The sequence below is a fragment of the Callorhinus ursinus genome, unplaced genomic scaffold (assembly GCF_003265705.2).
Source record: "Callorhinus ursinus isolate GAN/ISIS: 27379988/994484 unplaced genomic scaffold, GSC_fseal_2.0 scaffold10, whole genome shotgun sequence".
NCBI classification, from domain to species: Eukaryota; Metazoa; Chordata; class Mammalia; order Carnivora; family Otariidae; genus Callorhinus; species Callorhinus ursinus.
In genome coordinates, this window is record NW_027397072.1 from 81,541,688 (window position 1) to 81,567,898 (window position 26,211).

At 41.0% G+C, this 26,211-nt stretch overlaps 1 protein-coding gene across 14 annotated transcripts in view; it reads left to right on the plus strand.

Moving 5' to 3' along the window:
- IL1R1 (interleukin 1 receptor type 1) overlaps window positions 1-25,902 on the plus strand; it is a 69,945-nt gene extending 44,043 nt beyond the window's left edge. For 2 of the 14 annotated variants that reach the window (XM_025869060.2, XM_025869061.2), the window contains exons 2-13: window positions 3,025-3,165; window positions 4,632-4,724; window positions 5,841-5,907; window positions 8,612-8,846; window positions 8,955-9,144; window positions 10,341-10,509; window positions 12,747-12,812; window positions 17,612-17,729; window positions 18,486-18,637; window positions 20,811-20,954; window positions 21,699-21,866; window positions 22,632-25,902. In XM_025869060.2, the coding sequence (XP_025724845.1) occupies window positions 5,847-5,907; window positions 8,612-8,846; window positions 8,955-9,144; window positions 10,341-10,509; window positions 12,747-12,812; window positions 17,612-17,729; window positions 18,486-18,637; window positions 20,811-20,954; window positions 21,699-21,866; window positions 22,632-23,050 (1,722 nt within the window). In that variant the 5' untranslated portion in view covers window positions 3,025-3,165; window positions 4,632-4,724; window positions 5,841-5,846 and the 3' untranslated portion in view covers window positions 23,051-25,902. Of the gene's footprint in view, window positions 1-3,024; window positions 3,166-4,631; window positions 4,725-5,840; window positions 5,908-8,611; window positions 8,847-8,954; window positions 9,145-10,340; window positions 10,510-12,746; window positions 12,813-14,517; window positions 17,575-17,611; window positions 17,730-18,133; window positions 18,261-18,485; window positions 18,638-20,810; window positions 20,955-21,698; window positions 21,867-22,631 lie in introns of those variants that run through there. The other 12 variants (XM_073897899.1, XM_073897900.1, XM_073897898.1 and 9 more) reach the window with 11 other exon arrangements.
- The last annotated feature ends 309 nt before the right edge of the window (window positions 25,903-26,211 follow it).

A 26,211-nucleotide genomic window follows, 5' to 3' on the forward strand; every position in this document is an offset into this window, starting at 1 on the left:
CCCCACGAGGGGCTGCTCCATGCAGATGCTGTGTGGGACAGTCCATGCTCCCAGAGCCACGTGCCTGCTGACCCCCTCCCCAGAAGTGGACCCACACAGTGCATGTGTCTTCATGAGGTCTGGGGTGTGTCTGATGCGTGCCACCTCTGTCCTGTGCCTGGCTTCTGGCCTGGCAGGCGAGACACACAATGTGGGGGAATTCCTCAGGAATAAGAAGGAAATTCCTCAAGGTTGTGGGAAATTCTTCAAGAATAAGAAGGCGTTAATAGATGCACCATGGCCACAACGTGGGAATGACCTCTCCTTCCCTCTGCACCGGGGCCCTGGGCCTTGGGGAAGCCTCTTGGGTTCTGGTGACTGTCCCTCCATCCCTCAGCTGTCAACTTTTCCTGTATCTGCACGGGGTATGGAGTTCCTTGGAGCCGGACAGGACAGCTCTCGGAGATGAAGCAGGGCTTCTGCTGAGGAGCCTGCACGTCCATCGTTAATTCTTACACTCCCGTCTGTGCTTCTGTAGTTGAGCTCCTGCTGAAGTCGGTCGTGCTAGGTCTAGTAGGACATTGCTGTATGCCTCACAGTCACGTTGCCACTTTCTCTGTAATAAACAAGAGGCTTCGCATGTATCCATCGTGTGCCACAGAGCCATGGTGTGTACCGGTTTCCAGATAACGTTGTAATCACCAAAAAGCAAGGGGAACTGTACTTGGGAAGTTCACGATGGCTCGCTTTTTCATGTGATTGTCATAGAAAGCTCTGCTTCCTGTTTTCCCACCCCGGTGCACTGCAGCGAATGGGCTAGGCTGCTAGGGGCAGGGGGGTGACCAGCCGAGCCGCCTGTCATTCTGGGTCCCGGTCGGGCGTCGGTAGCTCGGTGTCCCTGGGCCGCTGCTCCCCAGCTGGAATCCACTCTGGAAGGGATGGTAGGCAGGGTGGGAAATTTCATATGTAATACAGATATCACTGCATGTAAGGGTAGGAAAGGAGCGGTGTGTTAATTTTTGGGAGCATTAATCCTTTCCGCTTCCTTCATCCTTTCATTTTAGGTGGAGGAAAATTCATCTGAACAATGACACAGTGGAGTAAATCTGTAATGTTTCTTATTGTCAATACTTTCTGAAAAATATTTTGAAGTTTACTTGTAAACTGATTTCAAAAGTCGCAGCAGGTTTTCGCTCCGTGGCCTCTGGACAAGGGAGGTTGGCTTAGCCGGTATCCCTCCCGGCGGGAGTCACGTCCCGTGTCTGGTGCTGCTCCTTCTGCTCCTCCTCAGCGTCCTCCCTGGCTTCCTGGCTGTGCAGCCTTTGTGTAGCCCCTGAAGTAGTAGTCTTCCTCTTCCAGTGCCATTGCCGGCCCCATAATGGTTCCCCTCGCATTTCTGTTCTCTGACTCACACTCAGTACCCATACTCCATCCTTTCTCCCCTTGATTTGAGGCCATGTGAAGATGCTGGGTAGACGGGTCCCTCCCTCTCTCCCTCCTTCCCTGCCTTCCTGAGCTCTGACCACAATGCAGGCTGAATAGGATGGGGGCCCTCTTCACAAGAGTATGGGGGAGGGAGATGATCTTCTCTGTACCTTTCTCTCCTGGCCCAGTTAGGGAAGGCCAGCCCCCAGGGGAGCCGTGGGTGCCAGAGCCAGAGGTCTGAGGCACCAGGTGCCCTGGGCCAGGGAGAACCTATGTGACTTGCTGCTCCTGGCTGTGGAGGAAGGGGGTGTCTACAGGGCCCCCCGGGAAAGGCCTCAGATCAGAATCAGCTCAGAGCTGGTGGGAAGTCACAGAAGAAGCGGGCTGACTGGAAAGGGTAGAACCAAGTGACAGGCCTGGGGAGCCCTGTGGAGGTGCCATGGAGGGAGACTGGCAGAATGCTTGCAGATGGGCAAGGAGAAGAAGCCGTGAACCCAGTAGCAGAGGATGGGAAAAAGAGACAGTGAAGATAAAAGTTCTTTTAAAAAACTTTCTGGGGCAAAGAGGAAGAGGGAAAGTGAAGTGGTTTTTGGGGGACTTGGGAAGTCAACTCTGCAAAAGGTTTCCTGGACTTTCCAAATAAATTCATTCCTCTTGCCCATCCTTCTTCCCCCTCCCCACCCTATTCATTTCTCTGACATTCTCCCTACAAGTCCCCCCACCCCAAACTGCGCTCATTTCTGGGCCACACTGATGGAGGTGGGGGGGGGGCACTGTGCTTCGGACAGGGGACAGGAAGACCAGGGAGTCTTTGGTTTTGTGTTACGATTCATGTGGATAAGCCTCTGTGCCTCTGATCCCTTAATGATGGGCTGTGTACCCTCCCATAAATCTGACATGAATGATCGGGTGCTAGTTAGTCCGTTTAATCTAAGCAGAGTGTTTGGTGTTGCATTAGTCAGGCTATTTTATGGATCGGGCATTAAAAGGCCTTATGCTTCAGCCTTACCAGCAATTGCAAAGGCCTCAGGAAATGAATCAGACCTGAAACAAATACCAGACTCCGAAAAATCAAAAGTAAACTGTAAAAACCAGGGAATGGATGGTGCGATGTCTACAGGACACAACAAGGACACATCTCAGCTCAGCTTTTTGGAAGTTCTTTCAGATTCTGTAATTTGGAATGCAGGTGTATCAGTGTGCTTGACAGAAGGAAGCCCGAGCACTCACAGCGTGCCTGTTCTTATAAAGGGCCTGTTCATTTTTTTTCCCTGGCATCTGGTTCTCTCTCTGAGCTCTGTTCCCTAAGGGCATAAAGTGGCGAGATGCCCGTAGGTGGTTCCACCTTTCTGCCTGGGCCCCGCGAAGTGCCAGGCTATGTGTGCTTATTCCAAAAGAGATGGTGGTCGTCAACCTCTTGGTATTCCTGACCCCCTGTGATTCGATTTTCTGAAACAGTTGTCTCAGAGGACTGTGGAACATAGGGCTCTTTAAACATGTGACTCATTTTTGTTAGCTTGTGTTGGTTGTTTCTGGACACCTCTTGAGGTCTGGGCAGTAGTCGGTAGCTGGAAGCTTCCTCACTGAAGCTCACGCTGGCATGTGTGCCTCCTTCCCCAGGTAGACTTGCCCCTCAAGGATGCTGACTCGGTCCTGAGAAGCAGGAGCACTTCACACAAGAAAGGGCCATCTCCAAGGTAACAGGGCTGCTTCCATCAGCGCTTTCTCACAGACGGCTGGAGCCTCCAACCTCAGCTTCAGGTGATTCTGGCGTCTCTCTCACTGTGCACAGAACGTTCTGTTTGTCCGTACACTTTCCTTTGGGACAGCTCCATGGTTTTATCTGATTTCTGAAGGGGTCGGTGACCCCACTGAGGGCCACTGCTCACCCACTTTCCGAGGGCCACTTACCGATCACTACAGCTATGACAAGTGTGCTGATGGCTCCCAGTGCACTGTGTGCTGTCCAGTTCCAGCACATTCCAGGCCCTGTGTCCATGTCACTCAGCTTTCAGCTGACACTCGGATTCTCCATTTCTGTCGGAGGCAACACTGCTAGCTAGCCCCAGCAGACCCAAGCCCAGTGGGGCTGTGAGTGACACCCTTGGGTCATCTCCCCGGGCTCTGGAGTGTGGGTTCTGGAACATGTCCCTCTTACCTGGCTTGGCCCTCGCTGGTCTTGGTCTGAGTGAATCGGGGCAGCTGCATCCCAGCCCTCCCTCAGCCCTCCTCTTGCTGGCCTCTGAGCGAGTCTCAGATATGCCCCCTTTCTGTCTATCCCTCACTGCTGGCTGGCTCACGGCCACATCCTCTCTCATCTGGACACCCTTTCACTGCAGCCTGCTCTCCCTGCCTACCCTCTTGTCTCCGGTTTACATTCCACACGGGTGCCGAGATTTCTACGAAATCTGATTGTACACCACCCTGTGGCTTAACACCTTTAAGTGATTCTCTTTTTTGCCATCTACAAATTGCTGTCCCAACTCCACAGCCAGGCTCTGTGTTCTGGGCACTGTCAGCTTCCCCAGCTTTGCTTCTTGGCTTCCCACCTTTGGTTGATGCTCCAGAACTGGTTGGGACTGGTCTCCTCCAGATGCTCCCCACCACCTCATGAGGTTCAGGTAACCCCTCCTCCAGGCTGAGTTAGGGCCCTGGGCATTCCTCTCCCCATAGACACCCCCGCATCATCGGATAACTCTGTGGACCTGCCCGCTTTCCCCACTGGCTGATGAGCTGCTTGAGCCAGACCCTGGGTCATTATTCCTGTTTGTTCCCAGGGCCATGTATAGATATTTACTATGGCACGTAGTAAATATCCAGTATACAATTGTTGAATTCAGCAGTGAATGAATAAAGAAATGAATGGATATCTGGAAACATTTCACCAAAGCTTGTACTTGTCATCAGCATGGGGGTGATTATAACAGCTAACATTTGAGGGTGACCATTTGCCAGATGGTTCTACACCCCTCACACCTGACAATTCATTTCACCCTCAACAGTTGTCAGTGACAAATACCGCTCAAGTCATCCCCATCTGACAAGATGGGGAACTGAAGCATGGAAGCTGGGCTTTGATCCAGTGCCATTGATGGGAGGGTGTGGGACTCATCCGTGATCACATGGGGCTTATGCCTAAATTGTGGCCATCTTGAAGGGTGGCTTCTTGTTTTTATTATTTTATTTCATTAATTATTATTATTATTATTTTTTGTCTGTGGGACTAGCACTCTGCCTGGCATATAGCAGAACACAGATGCTGTTGAGAGACTTCCTCAGTTGGCCACCCTTTCAACTATTGGCAGTGCAAGTCTAGTCAGGTTTGGCATCATCCTTGGAATTTCTGTGTTGTTTCGGGGGGGTGGCTAGTGGGGTTTGTGTTAATTTTTGTCTGGAGCACGGTTAGTTTAGTCTCGGGTGCATCTTAACCTCCCTTCCACTGGCCTTCCTTGGACATATGACCCTTAACCACATCTCCTGGCCAGGAGATGACCCCCCCTTGCCCTGAGGTTCTGGGGACTTATCTGGATTCAGAAGGTCCCCTGTTGAGAGGAAGGGGCCATTATCTCCCCTGCTTTTTCTCAGAGCAGTTCTGGGGCAGGCAAAGCAAAACCTGGACCCAGGGGGCTTGGCTTCCATGTTTATAGACTATCGGAGTGGCAATGGCTCAGTGACCGTCTGACTCCATGCCCACGGGTATGTATGAGGGAACTGAAGCCTTAGGAGGCGTTGTGTCCGACATCACACTGCCCTGTGGTGGCAGGCCATTTGCCTTGGACCTGTAATGAATCAGCATTTCCCCACAATTAATTTAGAATTACATCTTGAGATAGAATCTGTATAAAACTCACTCTGGCACCTTCCTTTTCTTCTCCCATGCTTAGTAATCAGACAAGTCAGACCTTGTAATTGCATGAACTAACAGCTAGCCCGGTTCACTTAGTTTCCTGGTGTCTTTATATTGTTTTAGATAAACTAACAGGAGCAGTTGATTGGCCTGGAACCAGCCATTGGGAAATAATTTAATCCTTTATTTTCTGCCTCTCTATCATGGAGCCTTAAAACACACACCCACACAGTTACAGAAAGAGCTAATAAGCCAGGCTGCTAGACTTCTTATTTTAATAATCGAAATATAGTTTAAAAGTAAATATGATAATAATGCAATTAATCTGGGTGCACTTGGGAGAAGGCCAATTTATGTGAATAAAATGTCAGAATTATAGGATATGTAAGGAATGCAGTTTTAACTGTTGTGAGGTAGGTCCCCAATTCTGACCAGAAGCATGATCACATTGATGTGGGGAGACTAACCCATCATTGTGACTTGGGGCTGAGGGTGGAGGCAGGTGGGAGTTAATGTATATGGTTTTAGAGATTTTTCTGGAATAGTAACATTTTTATTTTTGTTTCACGTCCATACCTCTCTTTTCCAGGAGAATATGAAAGTGTTACTCAGGCTTGTTTGTTTCATAGCTGTATTGATTTCTTCTCTGGAAGCCGGTAAGTTAAGCATTTCTTCGTGTTCTTGTCTGCTGAGAAATCCTGTTGTTTAGAATACATGAAGAACCTTCCCTGACAGAGTCATTTTTTTCCCTCACCTATTTCTGTTGAATCCCAGAACAGAGAGCCTCCTGATCCCAGAACTGTACTGTGCATTCTCTCATTTACGGATTGGGAAACTGAGGCACAGTGAGGCTAAGAGTCCAAGCTCACATAGCTAATGTCAGAGCAGGAGCTAAAATCCAGGCCTCCAATGTCAAGGCCAGGCCTCCTCCGACTTTGTTGCTGATTGAAGAGTGTGATGGGAGATCCTGGCTTTCATTCAGAAGAGGTGTTAAATGTAGTTGTTACGAACCCATAGCTGAGAGCCATCAAGAGATGGCTTTGTTTGTTTGTTTTAGTCTGGCTTCTTTCAGTCAGCATAATTTTTTTGAGATCCATTCAGATGGTATAAATTGATAGTTATTATTTTATTACATGGTAGTTGTCTATTGTATGGGTATATCACCATTTATTTATCCATTCACATTTGATGGACATTTCAGCTATTTCTAGTTCTTGACTATTCAGAGTAAAGGTGCTAAGAAAGTTAGCGTTCAGGTCTTTGAATGGGCATATGTTTTCATTCCTCTTGGGTGAATACCTCAGAGGGGAATGGCTGGGTCATATGTTAGGCTTATATCAAACTTTTTAAGAACCTACTGATGTGTCTTCCAAGCAGTTGTACCATTTTATACCCTCACCAGCAGTGAACGTGAATGTGAAAGTTCCACATCTCACCAACACCTGATATTGTCAAGCTTTTCAATTTTAATACTGAAAGGAGTAATACCTGTTTGTAGTTTTAATTTCCATTTCTTGCTAATGACAATGAACTTCTTTTCATGTGCTTTTTTGCCATCCATATATCACAATTCACTTTCTCTCCTTTGTTTCACATATACTAATAGCTTGTCTTTTTAAAAATAACTGCTCTCAGGCTTATGGTATCTGTCTTTAACTTATTGCTGTGTGATACTATACTATTTCACATATACTATAAAAAACATAAAACAATATACATCCACTTCTCTCTTCTCGAACTTTGTCTAATTGTTCCCTAAACATTTTACTTCTTTATATGTTACAAATCTCACAATCCTTTTTTTATTTTTGCTTTAAACATTCAGTTATCTTTAAAGAGATTTAATAATGCTATGGCTTGAGATCCACTAATCTTTTTTTCTGTAGTGTCAAATCTGCCATTAATCATATCCGATATATTTTTTAAGTTAGCATTGTAGTTTTCATCATTAAAAATTTAAATTAAAAAAAGATCTCTATTATGTCTCTACTCAACATGTTTGATCTAGTATCTTGAACAAATGGAACACAGTAGTAATAACTATTTGAATTTTCAATCTATTAAGTCTGTCATCTGTATCATTTCTGGGTCAGTTTTGATTGATTATTTTCTTCTTTTTTAAAAAGATTTTGTTTATTTATTTATTTTTATTTTTTTATTTTTAAGATTTATTTATTTATTTGAGAGAGAGAGTGAGAGAGAGAGAGAGAGAGCACATGAGAGGGGGGAGGGTCAGAGGGAGAAGCAGACTCCCTGCTGAGCAGGGAGCCCGATGTGGGACTCGATCCCGAGACTCCAGGATCATGACCTGAGCCGAAGGCAGTCGCTTAACCAACTGAGCCACCCAGGCGCCCTGTTTATTTATTTTAGAGAGAGAGAGCATGAACACAAGTGGGGGGATGGACAGAGAGAGAGGGAGGAGCAGACTCCCTGCTGAGTGGGGAGCCTGAGGCCAGGCTCAGTCCCAGGACCCGAAGATCATGACCTGAGCCAAAGGCAGGCACTCAACTGACTGAGCCACCCAGGCGCCCTGATTATTTTCTTCTTATCATTGATTGTATTGTCCCACTTCTTTGCACACCTAGTAATTTTTTATTGAATGCTAGACATTGTAGGTTTTACCATTTTGAGTGCTGGGTATTTTTGTATTACTAAAAATGTCCTTGAACTGTTCTGCCACAAGGTTGTCACTTGGAAATAGTTGATCCTTTCAGGTTTTGCTTATAAGCTTTATTAGTCAGAATCAGAAAAAGGCTAATTTTAGGCCTAATTTGCCCCATCTACAGGGTCAAAACCCTCTGGGTACCCTACTGATGTTCCATGATTAATGAGGTTTTCCATTCTAGCTGTTGAGAACAGAAGTATGTGCTCCAGTGGATATTCACTCTAATCCTTTTGGCAATTCTCACTCTGGTCTTGGGTAAATTGTAGGGCTCACCTATTCTGTTTTCCATCTTTCTGGTATTTCTGTCCTTTGTTCCGTGATGTTCAATGTCTTGAATATTGTTTCATATACTTGGTCCATTTTTTTAATTGTTCAGGTGGGAGGGCAAATCCAGTCCATTTTGTACTGAAGCAGATCTCTCTCCTGCTACATTAGCACCAATTTTCAGATGAATAAAGAGGGGATAAGAGAGGTTAAATAACTTTCCCAAGGGCACACAAATAGTAAGTGGCACGACTGGATTTGAATATAAATCTTTCAGACTTCCAGGATGATGCTTTTAATCATAAAGCTGTTAAAACATATATAATATGAACTGATGTATTTTATAGTTAATGTGTTTAAATGTTGATATTACATTAAGAAACATGGATGAATTTCTCACAGAAATTGCTTTCTCTTTTTCCCTTTTAAAGACATATGTGAGGAACGTGCAGAACAAGTAATTTTAGTTTCATCTGCATATGAAATTGATGTTCGTTCATGTCTTCTTAACCCAAATGAAAAGAAAGGCCCTATAATTTGGTATAAAAATGACAGCAAGACACCTATATCTATGGAAGTAGCCTCCAGGATTCATCAGCATGAAGATAAACTTTGGTTTGTTCCTGCTAAGGTGGAGGATTCAGGATATTACTATTGCACCATAAGGTATGAAAGGAATCCGTATGTTGCAAACATGTGTTCTGTGTGCCTGCAATAGATAAGGACAGAAACATTGTTAATTGTGCTGAATTCACCTATTTTGATTGATTTTAGGAATTCAACTTACTGCCTCAAAATTAAAATAACTACTAAGTTTGTACAGCATGAACCTAACTTGTGTTACAACAGAGAAGCTATATTTACACAGAGACTACCTGTTGCAGCAGATGGACAACTTGTGTGTCCTTACATGGAGTTTTTTAAAGATGAAAAAAATGAGTTACCCAAAATAGAGTGGCATAAGGTAATTTTACGTGAAATACGGTATTTTACTTTTTCAGCAAATAAAATTTTCTGTCCTAGACAATAGGGTGAATCTGCAGGGTACTTTTTCATTTGACGTATTGCTTGCTTTCGCCTGGTGAAACTTAATAGGAATTTTTTTTTTAAAGTTGTAAGACTGCATACATTTAATGAAAGTCTTACTTTCTGTTAATTTTATTTAACAAGATAAAGTTGAGAAAAGGATAGTAGAAATAAAAGATGTAAAGATAAGGCTGATTATAAATTCAAGGTGTTTGAGAGATCTCTATTTATTATAAAATATATTGTGTTTTTGTTTTATTAAAAATACTAAGTGGTTCTTAAATAACTGAGTGGTTTCTGTAACTGTCTTTTTTTTTTTTTAAAGATTTTATTTATTTGACAGAGAGAGAGAATGAGAGAGAGAGAGAGAGAGAGAGCACAAGAGGGGGTAGGGTCAGAGGGAGAAGCACTCCCTGCTGAGCAGGGAGCCTGATGTGGGACTCGATCCCGGACTCCAGGATCATGGCTTGAGCCAAAGGCAGTCGCTTAACCAACTGAGCCACCCAGGCACCCTAAGTTTCTGTAACTGTCTTAAGAGTGGATTGGCTAGCATTCCCTGGAACACGTCATGTTTTGGCACCTTTGATCTACCTAGTTTGTTGGAGCTTACAGGGGGAATCATCTTGTAGAGGTTAAGAAGTACAAAATAAATAATATCAATGCAGAAAGGAAGTTCAGCATTACTGAGAAATTATGACGTTAGCATTCTGTCCTCAAACATGGTTTTCTTGCAAAGTAAATTTGTCTTCACTTGTCTTCAAAGTGCAAGGCTCATAAGCATAAAGATTTAATACCCTGGGAATGTAATTGGTACTATTGCCAAAAAAATACTATATTTTAAAACTTGCACGCAAGGAACATAGTCATATATATTCACATATATGCTCAGCTTGTGATCATGTGTCTGGTTGACAACAGAGGAGAAATAAACAAGTGTATGATGATTATTCTTGTAAATTTTCCTGAGGTATTCAATTCATATATGTAGGAATATCTATGAATATGAATATATATGTATATATACATGACATGCATAAGACATTTGCCAATGCGAAAAAATGGAGTTTCTTTTGCTGGTAGGCTGGGGAAAATCATTAATTGGTTTTAATACTTCTTACTTCTCCCTCTATCTAGGATTGCAAACCTCTACTTCTTGACAATATAAACTTTACGGGAGTGACAGATAGACTCATCATAGCAAATGTGACTGCAGCACATAATGGGAAATATACTTGTGGAACATTCTACACGTACTTGGGAAAGCAATACCGTATTACCCGGGTTATAGAACTGATGACTATAGGTGAGTCACAGCTCCAATCCTAGGGGTTTGAACCTGGGAAGGCCCAGAAACCATGATTCTAATATTACCTTCATTGTTCAGGGAGGAACTAAACCCAAGAGAAGCTTGATGACTTGCCAGAGGTCGCATGGCTTTAGCTTTGTTGTTGCCAATATTATGTACATGTTTTGCATTCCTGTTTCAGATGCAGTGCTAATTAGACGGTAGGAGTTACGTTTTCCAACTGAAGTAAGAGGCTTGTTCTTTGCATGACTAAAGATGGTTCTTCTAGAGAGCTCTGGGGTTCCCTGTGACTGGTGTATGAGGAAGGACAGTTCTGAGCACTTTCACCTGGGGAGTCCAAGTGTCTAGCAGTAAGGAAAATTGACTTGATCTTGATGGGGTGGACGCTAATGGGCTTTGGAATATGTTGCGTTCCCAGACTGCACTGTCCCTCTTAGTTTCTTGTTAGCTCAGTTACTTTTCCTCTTTTAAGCCTGCTTCCTCCTCTGTAAGATGATAGAATTTTCCAAGGTTGTTGGGGAGATTAGAGATCAAGTATGCTCAGCTTGTGACCGTGTGCCTGGTGAAAAACAGAGGAGAAGTAAATAGGCATAGATAATTATTCTTGTAAATCTTCCCGAGGCTTTCAGTTCTCTATTAATTATGTTTCACCTTAAAAGCGATTTTACAAAAAAATGCACTCCTACAAATTACCTGGGGATGGGCAGAATGCTCAGCCTTTCTGTAAATAGTAGATTTTGTAAGCTTTCAGTAATAAAAGAAGAGTTCCTTTAACCAGGACTTTAAAAGTTAAAGGGGCCTTATTAGTAATTATGCTGGGACAACCGGAATAAATGGGGACTGTCTCAGATAAACCCTAAATATGATCACCATACATATAGCTAGGTTTTCTCAATTCTCTAATAATTTATATTTTTCAAATGTTAATTTTATTTACTTATTTTTTAAACTTTTTTTTAAGATTTTATTTATTTTTTGACAGACAGAGAGAGAGACAGCGAGAGAGGGAACATAAGCAGGGGAAGTGGGAGAGGGAGAGGGAGAAGCAGGCTTCCCGTGGAGCAGGGAGCCAGGAACAAGGAGCCAGGAGCAGGGAGCCATATGCGGGGCTGGATCCCAGGACCCTGGGATCATGACCTGGGGCTGGATCCCAGGACCCGGGGATCATGACCTGAGCTGAAGGCAAGACATTTAAGGACTGAGCCACCCAGGCGCCCTTTCAAATGTTAATTTTATTGAATCAAAATGAATTCCTTGCCCAAGTCCTACAAGCATCAGCGAATTATAATTTTCAACAGTCCTTATATCACACCCATCCTGGGTTTTTAGCAGCCTCTCTCTGGCCACGGGATAACTCTGGTTTGTCTTTCTTTACATACAGCAACCAGACCAGCAGGTAGAATTTTAGAGAGAACTAGGGAATTTTTTTTTTTAATAGGTCAAATATGTTTTAAATACTCTCTTCTTTTCTGATCCCCTTTATAGAAATAATATACTTCATCAGAGAAGGGGTCATATTTTGTTTTCGTAAAACAGATTCAAAAATATTAATTGAGCATCTACTATACGCCAGGCACTGTTCTAGGTGTACATTAGGGAACAAGAGAGACAAGATCCTGCCCTGATGGAGCCTACTTTTTTTTTTTTTTTTTGACCGTGGTAGAATATGGGCATTTCAATTCATAGTTTCTCAGGCTTGGCCACAGATGGACCTTCGAAGTCCATCTTCTTGTAAATAAAACTCAGATGAATTTCTGGAGCTCCCTAATACTCTTCTGCCCTTTTAAATAAATTCTGCCGAATCGCTTGGCATTCCCCTCTTGGGTCATTACTACAATTACTAAAGACAAGCAGGTGCTAGCACTGGATGGTCTGTCCGGTTAATGCTTCATCCACGGAAGTCCGTCCCCAGAGCTCCTTGTTGTTCCTGATTTGCTTCAAGAGAGGCACTTGTCTGGAGTCCCGGTGATGTGTGTGTTTGTAGCATCAAACTCGATGGGTTGAGCAGGGCTCAGGCGTGGTAGCAGGTATTCGTGGTTTAGCTGTGACCTCCTCATTGGCCTCCTTCCTTCACCTCTTGCCTTCTGTCCCCTGCCGCATACGCTCTGGCACTCAGGGGAATATCTGGCCAGCTAACCACGTGGTATTTCTTAGTACATTTTGCTAACCGTTGTCATCAGTTGAGATTCTGATCTGTAAGAGACTAAGAAGCCCTGCGGATGTTTGTCTTTCAGAAGAATACAAGCCCCTGAGGCCTGTAATTGTGAGTCCAGCTAATGAGACCATGGAAGCAGGTCTGGGTAAGTGGGTTCCAATCACGCTATGCTGAGATCTTTATTCTGAACTCAAGATTAAGATAAACTGTACCTTTACTACACATAACCGAAACCATTTACTGAATGGATCTATAATTAGTGGGAAAATAGCACAAATTATGTCTTTAAATGTTTCTTTGGATTTCCTGCCTTTCATAGCAGAAATCTAGCTATGTCTGATTTGTCCACCCTCACTTTCCTGTGGATGCTTATTACCCATGAAAACATCAGCCAAAGGCTAAGTTCAACAGGACTAGAAATGAGAAATGTAATTTATCTGACTGGCACAGGATGGATTTCTTAAGACCAGAGCTAAGCTTTTAGACTGAAGGGTAAGATAACAGACCAAAAAGGAAAAGTATTTTTCTAGAATGACCATCAAGCCAGTGAAAATTTTTTGTTTCAAGAACAAAGACATAATCCTCTAAGCATCCAGGCCTATACTATACACTCCAATAGCCACTAGCTATATGTTTTGGCTATGTACATGTAAATTTAAATTAAGTAAATTAATTAATTTAGTTCAATTAAAAATTAGTTCGTCAGTCACATTAGCCCTATTTCAAGGGCTTAATGGCCAGATGTGACCAGTGATTACCGTGGTAGCACAAATATAGAACATTTCTGCCGTCCCTGAAAATTCTCTTGAAAACCACTGGTCCAGACATAAAAACAGATTTTTGTATCAGAGGATCAAAAACCAGGCTGGCATGCAAAGTGCTCTTCTGTAAAAGTCACTGCATGAAGACAGTGAATAGTTGTACGGAGATTAGAAGGTGAAAGTTTGTGACCAATGGATTCTGTACTTGGCCAAGTTGTTATTCATGGTGGAAGGTAATATAAAGAAATTCATAGATATAAACAAACAGAGGTGTGAAAACTCAAATTAAATATAGGCCAATAGAATCTAGAGCAGTTTTCCTCAACCCCCTTTTTTTTTCCTCATTAATGCTCCCCTGTAGAGCCTAAAAGGGCATTTCCCTTCCCCGATCTTCCTCCCTTCCTTAGTTTTAATGCCACAGATCTATTATATATCTGTTGATGTACCATGGCACTTGTCAGGGCCCCAAACCATTGCAATATCTAAGATTTTCTTGCCCTCTCCCCAAGAACCACTTTTTGCCCTGTTGGCCCTAGCTTCTGTTAAGAATTCATATTCTAGTGGCATACATTTTAGAGTTCTGAAGTTCAGGTGGCATTGATCTCCAAATCTAAAAAATAGCTTCATATTAGGAAACAGTTATTTTAACATATCCCATTGACCAGATGCACACATCACCCTGTCATATGATTATCCTGAAGGGTGTCAAACAGGCATTTGCTAAGATTCAATACCAATTACCAATAAAGTGACTTAGAAAAATAGAAACTGGGGGATACTTCCTTAACTTAATAAATAATATTGATTCAAACCAATAGTCACTAACATTCTTAATGGTGAACCACTGTAGTGTTAGATGTTCTACAGGCATAGATGCCCAAATTAGGCAGCATTACTTAACATATTCTAGAAGTGCCCACTTGAGGCAATCATACATAAAAGAACCAAGGCATGCTTACTGTAAGGGAGAAAAGGACTTTATTATTATTTTCAGATCATATAATGTATGTATAACTCTCAAGAGAATTACTGGGGAGAAGTTAGGATTAATATATTATTAATTGGCCAGATATAAAATTAATATTCTAGGTGTAGCGGAAGTCCCTTCAACTGCGGTGGTGTGCTGTGGGGAAGAGATGGATTTGTAAGTCCCCGAGTGAGGTCCTGCCTCCTTGAGGCCACTACTTGGCAGAGGAGACTCTGGGTGAAGCCGTTGTCATTACATTTGACCAGGAGGCAAAACCTTCTACTGGGGACTTGAGGGATAAGGAAGGAGCATACATTAAACTCAGAGTCATTGGACATGGTGCAGTGAGATTCACTTTGGAAGTGAGGATGGTGGATGACACATCTCCGGAAACTCAGAGAATCATATTGTCAAAGACTGAATGTTCCAGTGAATTCACTCAGGTTTCTCTTCGAAGGTCAGAGGATTGCTGATAATCACAGTCCTAGGGAGCTGGGAATGGAGGAAGATGTGAATGAAGTTTATCAGGAACAAACCCCCTTTATCAGGGGGTCATTCAACAGTTTAGATATTATTTTTATCTTTTCTTCTTTCCCCCTCAATCCTCTTTTAGTTTTAAAAATAGTTCTTTTGTCATGTGGCGTTCAAGATGGAATTGAAGACTGGCACCTCACCTCCTTAAGACATCTGGTGATGTGAATTCTGGTGTCCATTAGTCATTATCATTTGTTTTCCTGGTGCTGAGTTTTGGTGATGAAACCTCAGTGCCCTTCCCGTTGCCCTCTCCTTTTTATGAATTATGTGTGTGCACAGAGGGGTCACCTTTTCCAGGACTGTGGGTCTTCAGGCTTATGGTAAATAAGACTCACCAATGCTAGTGTTCATAATGGCTTTCCGATTGGCCCTGAAGTTCTGGCAACTTCAGGAAGTTACTTCCCTCCTGGACTTGTGGCTTTCAGTGGGAGATGGAATTTTCTCAGAGAACCGAGCTGTGGAAAAATGGCCTTTCCTTCACTTAAAGCTGCTTTGAAAATGTGGGGATCTGGCCCCAAAGAAGAGGAATATCGGGCTGGAGTCAAGGTGGCATAGAGACGGTGAGAATAGGGACTAACTCCAAAGATGGCTTCACTGAAGATAAACCATTTTAAGATCAAGGAAAAATCTTGTCAGAAGATTCCCGAAAACTTGTGATTTTCATAAGTAGTTAATGAAGTTATTCATGCAGAAGTGTCTACAACAGAACACTGCTCTTTTTTATTTTATTTGTACTTTTTGGCCTGGGCATATGGGTTTTAAATGGATTGTCTGTAGCAACTTTGTTAAAATAAACAAAGTATTTGTAAAAGCAAGCAAATGAATAAAATTGATATTCCAAAATGGTAAACTTGTTTGGCAATAACCAACTAGAAAACATAATGGGGAAAGAGACCCCATTTGCAACATGTCATAGAGATGTCTATAAAATTTCTTAGCAAAATCTTTTAAAAACTATATAGGATTTATAGGGGAGAAAAAAATGCAAATTCTGACCTATATCTCAGGAAAATTGAGATTTAAAGCTTACATATCGACAAAGAGTAGGAGTGATGTTGTTTCCAATGGGGAGAAAATTGGTTCTTATTGGAATTAAAAATCTAAAGCAATATCCTGTATGTGGTATTAAAAATTCACTGGGAAGGAGGCAATTAGGATAAAAATGTATTAGAAGGCTCCAAGGGGAACAATAATGAAAGAAATTTTGAAAAACACTGATTTAAGGAAAACTGTAATAGAAATGTATGTTTTTTCTTATATGGAAAACTGGAAATTGTAAAAATAGCAACTCTTAAAATTATAGTTTTAATGGAATTCCAATAAAAATATGAATGGGCTCAAAAGTTGGCAAGTGGTTCTTAAAATTCACCCAGAAGATTAAAATGATGAGATTATTAAAATAACATTGGGAAGAAGAGCTCTAAATGATACTAACATTTACCCTAAAACTGCAGTAATTAAGATTGTGGCACTGTTGGCATCAGTATACACATTCAAATCAATTAAGAAAGTCTCAGATAAATAATTTATTTTCTAATAAAAGTGGCATTACAAATTATTATTCAGTAAGTGGTTCTGAAATGATCAATCAGCTATTTAGATAAAAGCTTAGGTTAAATCTCTCCCTCCTACCATACTCAATTATATTCTAGACAGAGTAAAGAACTCAAACAGTCAAAACAATAAAACAATGAGAACATTTTATATACCTTGATGAAAATGTATATAGATATTTTCCTGATTTGGTAGTAGAGCTTTTAGAAAAAAATTGTGAGAACAGATAAAACAGAAATTTGACGAAATAAAAAATAAAAATATCTACACCAAAGAATTTCCATAAACAAAAATAGAAGGAAAGTAGTGAACTCTGAACAGTATTTGGAATAGTTTTCATGTATGATAAAGAGTTAATATCATGGATGAATAAAAAGCTCCTACATAGCAGTGAGATTTATATGAGAATCAATTAAGTAATAGACAGTAAGCATAACAAGCAGTTCTTAAAGGCAAATTAATACTAAACTTATAAAAGACATGTTCATTCACCATGATTTCAAGAAATGCAGATGAATATTTAAATGGAATTTTTTCTTCTCTTACTGGGCAATGACCAAAAATATTTGGAATCTGGGGGTTTGGGGGATAAAAGTCACTCACCTACACTGCTGGACAAAGTGTAGATACGTACACTTGGGGGAGGGGGTCTGGCTTTTTAAATCTGTACTTCCAGATTCAAAGTAGTGCTTCAGAATATGTACAATATTAATGTACAAGAATGGTCATTAGAATATTAATCCTAATTGTGAAAAAATTAGAAACAAATTGTGTTTAGCAATTGGAAAAGCATCAGTCATAGTGTGTTATGGAATACTAAACAGACTATTTTGGAAGGCTGATCATGTCAGCTGGAATTCCCAGTGTACAATATTTACAAATGATAGATAATAACACTCCATTTTTAAAATTGCATGTGAAAAAAATTGCATGTGTACACAGAGAAGATGAGGAATAAGATGCACGAAGTTACTAATCATGGTTATCTCCAAGTAGTGGGCTTAAGGGCAACTTTTCTTTTTCTTTGTACTTTTCTATAATTTAAAATTTTTATTCAATGGTCATTTATTAATCTAGAAAAATCAGATAAAAGTCAATTGCTATGATTAAAACTACATTGCTTTGCAGGATCCAAGCTACAACTGATCTGCAATGTCAGTGGCCACATTAGTGACTATGTCTACTGGAAGTGGAACGGCTCATTAATTCAGGAGGAGGACTCCGTGCTGGCAGAGGAATATGTACCGTAAGTATGCTAAAAGCCACTCGTGCAACAGAGAGGTTTTGGTATTAAATTTCATGTCATGAAATGTATACAACCTTGATGGTTTAGTTGGATAGCAAAAGTTAGTTGATTGGCCCTTGACCCTTTGCTGCCCATATTGAGTTTTGCTGAGCTAAACAGGATTTATAAGATATCATACACTTCAGGTAAAAATACGTGTCATTGTGGTACAAATTCCAGACCACTTGGAAGGCTTTCTCTTGAATTTGGATAAATATGTTACAACATTCCAATGAAGCAACTTTCCTGAATTACCCTTCATGTTATTCCATTTTTTAAACAGCTTAGGAAAGACTCATTAATTGGGACTGAGAATCGGGCACTCCACCTCTCAGGTCTCTAGTGGCTTTCTGTTTCCTCTCTAGGGATCAACTCCTGACTCCTTAGCATTCTCCTTGGTCATCTGGTCCAGTCTCCTCTTGTTTCATGTATTCTTCTCTCTGCCCCCATGGCGACTAGAATGCACATCCATCTTTTTCTTCTCGGAAGCTGGTAATTTTACTTTGATCTCAACTACTGAGTCTTTTACGCATAGTGGTCTTTGGGCTATAAAATCTCAGATCAGTGTTGCTAAAAGCCTGATTATTATCCCTGTGCATAGGGCTGGTGATAATTTCTGCTGTAATTCATGTAGCGAAAAAAGAGATGAACCATGTACATGTGTCTCAGTTATAGTTTTACTTAAACAACTTCATTTATTCTCTCTCTTTTGAACAGAGTGGAAAATCCTTCAAAAAGGAGAAAGAATACAATCATCACCATTCTTAATATTTCAGAAGTGGAAAGTAGATTTTATCTATATCCATTTACCTGTGTAGCCAAGAATACAGAGGGTGTAAATTCAGCATATATCCAATTAATACATCCAGGTAAACAACAGAATATTTGAAATGCAGTTTTGGTTTACTGTGGCAAGAGTCTATGACCTTGAGGTTTGCAATGCTGTTTCCCTCTGCCTGGAATGCTCTTGGATTCCTCTTAACCTAGCAAACTTCTTTTCTTTCACTTGTCAGCCGAACTATTTCTTCTAGGAAGCTTTCTGTCCTCTTGCCTGCCCTTGACAAGCTCTCTGACCAAACAGACAATGCCTCTGTTATATACTTTCAGAGAACCCTATGTCTCTGTCACAATATCTGTCATACTTAGTTTTCTTTGTTGACTTAAATTCTTTGACGGTGCTGACCACTTATCTTGCCAATGATTCTATTTCTAGAGCTAGTAGGGACTTAAATCTGGCATATCATAGATATCTAATGAATATTTTTAGGTAAATGACAGCACAGGACAGCCTAAATATCCACTTTCCAGAGAGGATGTCAGAAGTTACTGGGTTTTTTTCAATTATATAATCAAACAATATTAAAAATATTTGTGAAATATTTTGATTATTTGTAGTTGAATTAAATATAGGGTATTTATGAATGTGTACATGGGAGAAAATTTAAAAACCTATAAACAAACTATTAGAATTAGTAAATGAATTTAGCAGTAGTCTCTCTCTACATGTAAACACATATGTACATATAGTATTTCTATGTATGTCAGTAAATACCGACAGCAAATAGAAATTAAATTTAAAATATTACATTTACAATAGTATCAAAAATTATCAAATACTTAGAAATAAATCTGGCAAAGGTTTTTAAGACTTCTGTGATACAAACTAAAAGAATGTCATTGAGATAAATTATAGAAGACCTAAATAGGTAGAAGGATATACAATGTTCATAGATTGAAAGACTCCGTATTATAAAGATATCAGTTCTCCTCAAATGAATCTATAGATTCAAAAAAATTCCAATCAAAACTTCAACAGTATTTGTGCAAGTGTGGGGTATGTTGTGGGTAAATTTATTCTAAAAGTCATATGGAAATGTTAAGGGGCAAGAATAATCAAGGTGGTCTTGAATAAAAACAGCAGATCTAGAAGATTTACACTACAGGTATCATGATCTTGTGTGAAGCTACCATAATTAAGGCTATCAATGTGAAGTATCCATTGGGCCAGTTGGATATTGGTCTGGAAAATGGTATATCTCTTGATTCCTATTTTATACTCATATCAGCTGCAGATGGATCAAAGACCCAAACTGGGAAATTAAATATAATAGAGCTTTTAGATTCTCTTTTCTGGATGCCTACATGACTCCTGACATTTAGAAGGCACTTTATTCTTCTTTCTTCTCTACACCGCACCCCCTTACCTCTCCTTCACCTTGCTTCTCTGCCCTTCTGTAATCATTGGATGAATAATTAGGGAGTGAAGCTAGGAAAATGTGGAAGAGTGACACAGTCTGTATGGCATCCCTAAGCCCCTTTTTTCCTTTCCCCTGAACTTCAGCTTTCCTCACCTGACTCTTCTACACTCCAGAAACTTCTGTAGGCTTTTGAGTGACTTTGACTTGTTTTACTCTGAAGTGCTCTATCCTATGGGCTTTGGCATCTTTTCTGTGTTATTGTATATAGTGGACCCTTAAACAAAATGGGAATTAGTAGCAGCAACACTCCCACTCCCAGTCAAAAATTCGAGTATAACTTTGAGTCCCCCCAAACTTTACTACTGATAGCCTCCTGTTGACCAGAAGCATTACTGATTACATGAACAGTTAACACATATTTTGTATGTTATGTGTATTACATAATGTGTTCTTACAATAAAGTAAGCTAGAAAAAAGAAAATGTTATTAAAAAATCATGAGGAAGAGAAAATACATTTACAGTAACTGTATTGTAAAAAAAACTGCGTATAAGTGGACCCACACAGTTCAAACCTGTATTGTTCAAGGGTCAATTGTATTATAATATTTAGGTGGAAATTTAATACAGTGCACCTCAGTTTTATAAAGTATCAATTCTAGATGGCTTTGTATGTTAGTATGTTTTATTAAGTGATGATAATAAAATGGTTAATATTATCTGGGATTTAGGATTGCAGAGCCATCCCAAAAATGGTTTCTCTGGGATGATAATATTTAATTTGGTATGCCCAAGTTTTTAATTCTTTTGGTTTTAATATATTTTTTTTCCTCTTCTCCACTACAGTGCCTGATTTCAAGAAGCACACAATTGGTGTATTTGTCATGCTAACAGTAATCATTACATGCTCTGTTTTCATCTACAAAATCTTCAAGGTTGACATTGTGCTTTGGTACAGGGATTCTTGCTATGATTTTCTCCCCAGAAAAGGTACGATTTTGTATTCTATGCAATGTTTTCTTGTTGGAGAGAGGGGATAGTTAAGAGATGTAGAAGGTAACTGAGAGGGTTTTTACTTAAATTTTAAAATGAAAAGTGGCATATACAAGCATAGTAGTTATTCTTATACATAATTATAGTTTGGGGACTGAACAGACTGAATAGCATTGTTTTCCAAGTTACTGCTTTAGTGTTCATAATGGTGGGATAAACAGGCATTTAGAGCATTTGTTTGCAAATCCAGTTTGTATTGTTTAGTGCTGGTTAGGACATAGATGACCCCATAATCTGCCTTCAGAGGAAAGAGATGTCGATTTTCATGCATCAGGGAAGCTCTCACTTTCTCTTTTGTTTAAACCTTGCAAAAAAATTTAACACTACGATAATACATAAAAGGAAGAATGGATAGAATTCAGGGCTGAGACACCAGGGAAGAAGATAAGACCAGCGAGCTAAGGATAGTTCCCAGACCAAGAGGTAAAGAATCTCTGCACTTGAGGTGGCCATTGAGTAATAAAAGAATACCTTCATAGTAAAACACAATAAATAGAAACTTGTAGGAGAGGACCACTTTAAAAAGTTATTGTATTTCTGGTATTGCCGCTTCATTCATACCCTCACACACAAAAATTAATTCATTCTGAAATGCATGTTTGGGATACTGGCTTTACCAAATCTCTTGGGTTTTTTTGTTTTTGTTTTTTGGATTTAAATATTTTGCATTTTTCCCTCTAGCTTCAGATGGAAAGACCTATGATGCATACATACTATATCCAAAGACCCTTGGGGAAGGGTCCACCTCTAACTCAGATATTTTCGTGTTTAAAGTCTTGCCTGAGGTCTTGGAAGAACAGTGTGGATATAAACTGTTCATTTATGGAAGGGATGCCTATGTTGGGGAAGGTAAGTGTGTCGTGGAAAAAAGTAAAAGCCTTTGTTGTAAAAATAATTGCTAAAGTTATGTTTCATCTTTCTAGAAGAACTGTGGCATAGGTATACAGATTTGGCAGTTTTAAGAACCTCCTCGGTGGTGTGTGATGATGATTTTCACATCTATTAAATGCAAAGTACTTATTTTTCTCATATTTTGCTAGCACAAGAATTAACTAAGTTTTATTTAGTTTAGAAAAACTTCACAACTAGTTAGATCCAATAGTTACTTTACAACTGAGATAGCAAAATAGGGGTGGAAGAGATCAAATGGTTTAAGGTTTTAAAATTTCTACTGGAAGTATTCTGAGTCCTAAATGAACTATTCAGCTTCTGTGGATCAGGTTTTGAGCTGGTCTATAAAATCGGAAACTTCTTTCATCTTAATTAAGATGAGAAAAAAAGAGGGGGCATCTGGGTGGCCCAGTTGGTTAAGCGTCTGCCTTCTGCTCAGGTCATGATCTCACGGTCTTGGGGTCGAGTCCCACATCGGGCTCCCTGCTCAGCGGGAAGTCTTGTTCTCTCTCTGCCCTTCCCCCTGCTCATGCTCTCTCTCTCTCTCTGTCTCTCTTTCTCTCATGTAAATAAATAAATAAAATATTTTTGAAAAGGATGGGGAAAAAGAGCATTAGAAGACACAAGGGATGGGGTGGGAAGAACCTTGTCGGGTTTTGGTTTGGGAGAGAATGATTATTAATTGAAATTTTACTTACTCTTGCTGTGCTTCATGTTTTTCAGACATTGTTGAGGTCGCTAATGAAAACATAAGGAAAAGCAGAAGACTGATTATCATTTTGGTCCCAGAAGCATCAGGATTGGTCTGCCTGGGGAATTCATCTGAAGAGCAGATAGCAATGTACAATGCTTTCGTTCAGGATGGAATTAAAGTTGTCCTGCTCGAACTGGAGAAAATCCAAGACTATGAGAAAATGCCAGAAACCATTAAATTCATTAAGCGGAAACATGGGACCATACGCTGGTCAGGGGACTTTAGAGAGGGATCGAGGTCTGCAAAGACAAGGTTCTGGAAGAACATCAGATACCACATGCCAGTCCAGCGACAGCCCCCTTCATCCAAACCCCAGTTTCTGTCCTTGGCCTCAGGGCCAGACTCTAAGAAAACGCTGCAGAGGGAGGTGCAGGTGCCTCTCGGGTAGCAGGGAGAAGCTTGGCCCCGAGTTCCTTGGGTGACTCCTGTCTTCGGGCATTGCGGGCTGGGCTGTGCCCCCACTGACTATACAGTCATAAAATGCACCTGTAGCATCCCTTATCCCTGAGGTCATCTGGAATTGGATTGTTAAGGGTGCAAAATGTGGTGACGATAGCAGGTCAGAGCAATTCACAACCGAGGGCTTGGAAATCCTTTTAGAAGGCAACAGACGCCCCGTCTGAATGTTTGAACTGCTGGAAACAGGCACCAGGACCGTGAATGAGAGGGAAGAACAAGCAGGAAATATTTAGCACCTATATACGGTTTTATGAAGTTGTCTACAGTCCAAGGGCGGGGCTGTGGCCCAGTCTGGGGACTGCCCGGTCCCTGGCCCCCCACTGGCTTTCCTTGGCAGTGCTGCCGGCAAAGTGAGACTGGTATTTCACAGAGGAGGGTAGAAGTATTCTTGGAGAATTTTCCATTTGCTTCGCACTTTCCATACGCATTGAGCAGCCAGCTGTCCGTTTCCAAAGACCGAGTTTCATGTTACAGACCTTTGAAATTCTCATTTCGGTGAAAAAAGGGATTCTTCAGGATTGCACGTTTTTGAAATAACCTTAACTTTTTGCTGGAGAGAGGGAATTTCAAAAGCAGGGGTAGCAGAGACCTGATCCAGCTCTGCATGCTTACCCCCCCCTGGAATGACCATTCTGTTCTACCTTCCTCTTCTGCATTCCACTTGACTCATGGCTTCTTTGGAAGGACAACTTCAAGTCACTTCCTCCTTCCTCTGTGTCACACACCTGGCCCACGGATTAGCTGTCCATCATAAAGTGCTGCTCTAAGCTCCTCCTGCTCTTACTAAAACACCTCTGCAGGGGTCTTCCTGGTTGAGGAGCTAAAGCCCCCAGATTCCCCCAGTCGTCGGCACAGCTGTTCCCCTCACTGTCCTGCTCTGTGAGTTCTCAGGTCAGCCTCATGCACCTTCACACCCACCCCTAGGGCTCCCTCATCTCTGCTTCTCCTTCCTGTCTCCTCTGACCAGAATACCTTCTTGAATTTTCTCCAGCTGACCAGAGTTTTATGAAATTCAAAGTTTACTCCAACTCTGTTTCTCTAAGAGATTTCCCCAAGAAACTGCCCTAAGACACCTGCTGTCTCCTCTGAGTCTGATAGCACTTAGTCTGTTGACTGTCACCTTATGAGAAGGCTGTTCTGCCTCGAACCAGAAACCCTGCTTTCTGCCGGGGAGGCTGTGGGTGTGTCTCTCCTTGTCTGGGTGACTTCACAAGTAATTTGCCCACTTGACATAGATTTGGGTAGGGCTTTCTTGTTGAAAAATGTCCACAGATTATCATATTTAAGTTTTGCAATCATCCTAATTTTATAGAGAAAGCAAGTGACCTATTTTTTTTTTTTAAATTATGCTCTTAGTCCTCTCAGACCTAGGGCTCACAACAGTGTTGCTGCCTTCGAATGTAATGTCTTGAACACTTGACTTCAGGTCAATAAATGTCCCCCTTCAGCCCTACCCCTGGCACTTTTGTGAGAAGAAATGATTGTTTTCTAGGTTGGTGGCTGAGTCTAGGAAGGCTTTCATTTAAGAAACCAAATTCTAAACTTTTGAGTGTTGGAATTTACAAAAATTATGGTTAGGTTTTCTGAAAAACATTTCTGCTTTCATATATTCTTTCCCCAAAGGTAATTATTTCTTAGTGAATTAAAAATGAAAGCAAGTTGGTTTTTTGGTATAGGAAAGTATTTTTTAAAACTTGATGATAGTCAACCCCGGAAACCCTGAAAAACTGCAAAGCCAAGTTCATGTGCTAGTTGCCCCATTTTTTTTTATATTTTTAATGTTTAATGATATGGGTGAACCCAGACTTATACAGTATATATTGCACGCCTCCCCCCCAAAGTGATCAGAGCTGAACAAAAACAAAGTTGAATGCTCTGCCTCTTCTCCTTCCACCTGCTTTCTCTTGGATCCGATCTGGCAGCGTTGAGTATTTGCACTGTTTTGGAACTGCTGGTTTTTAGTTTTTTTTTTTTTTAAGTGCCTTATTTTTATTTTGCAGCACACACAGGTCTGGGGTGCGGGGCTGTCATGATCAAAAGGCCTATCAGATGCTTGCTGATGATTTTTAGTCTGTCATCTATAAAATATACTTGTGTGTGTAGTGCCAAGAAAGCCAATTCTGAAACTTAGACTTACAGCAAAGTTGGCCAGAAAGTCAAGAGCGGGGAGCAAAAACAGGAATTACCAGTGGCATTGCATCTGGAATTTAGGGAGGGACAAGAGTCAAGAGATGTGCCCGGGACCAGGAGGAGCAATGACAGGAAAGTGCATGTCACTGTGTCACTCCCATTTCCCAGGGGAGGATTCTGGAGGAAGGAGCTACACTCCTAGGTCTCTGGGAACTTCCTTTGTTTTATTGTTTTCCCTGAAAACCTCTTTTAAGCTCTTCCTTTCAGGCCTTCCCCATTGATTAGATTTCACTGCATTATCTGATGGTGATATTTTTTTGGTCAGCCTAAGTGTTTGGAGGAAAGTTTGCCAACAAAGCCTTTCGCTTCCAGTTGTGAAAACTGGCTTAGCAGAATTTATATTTTCCTTCTCCTACCCCTCTTTGTGTATTTGTGATAAAAGAAAAGGTATTGAGCCATTTTTTTTCCAGTGGTATGTTTGATAAATTATATTTTTACTGGTTAATGATGAAGGGTTTTTAGAAACTTGTTTGTACAATTGTGAGCAGATACCAAGTATTTTTATATAGTAAAACTCCAGATCCATGTACAGCATATATCACTGGTCGATGGACTGAACTTATTTTCCAATAAAATTGGCAAAACCTGGTATTGAGTACTCTCATGAAAATCTTGTTTCTGCACCGGCCCTATCCTGGGCTCACTGGGCCGCACTCCCGCATCTGATACAGGGTGAGGACCCCCGTGCTGCCTGGGGAATTCAGAGGCCATTAGCCAACCGAGGAGCCCTGAATCCCATCTGTAGCCTCAACTGCAGTCCACTTGTTTGCTTGCTTTTGAAATGGATTAAAATGTGAGGTGTTTTTTTTTTTAAATTATTCACCCTTTACCAGTCCAAAAAAAGATAAGGGCAACATTTGTATGGACTTTTTCACATTTTACAAAAGGTTTCCGTTGATT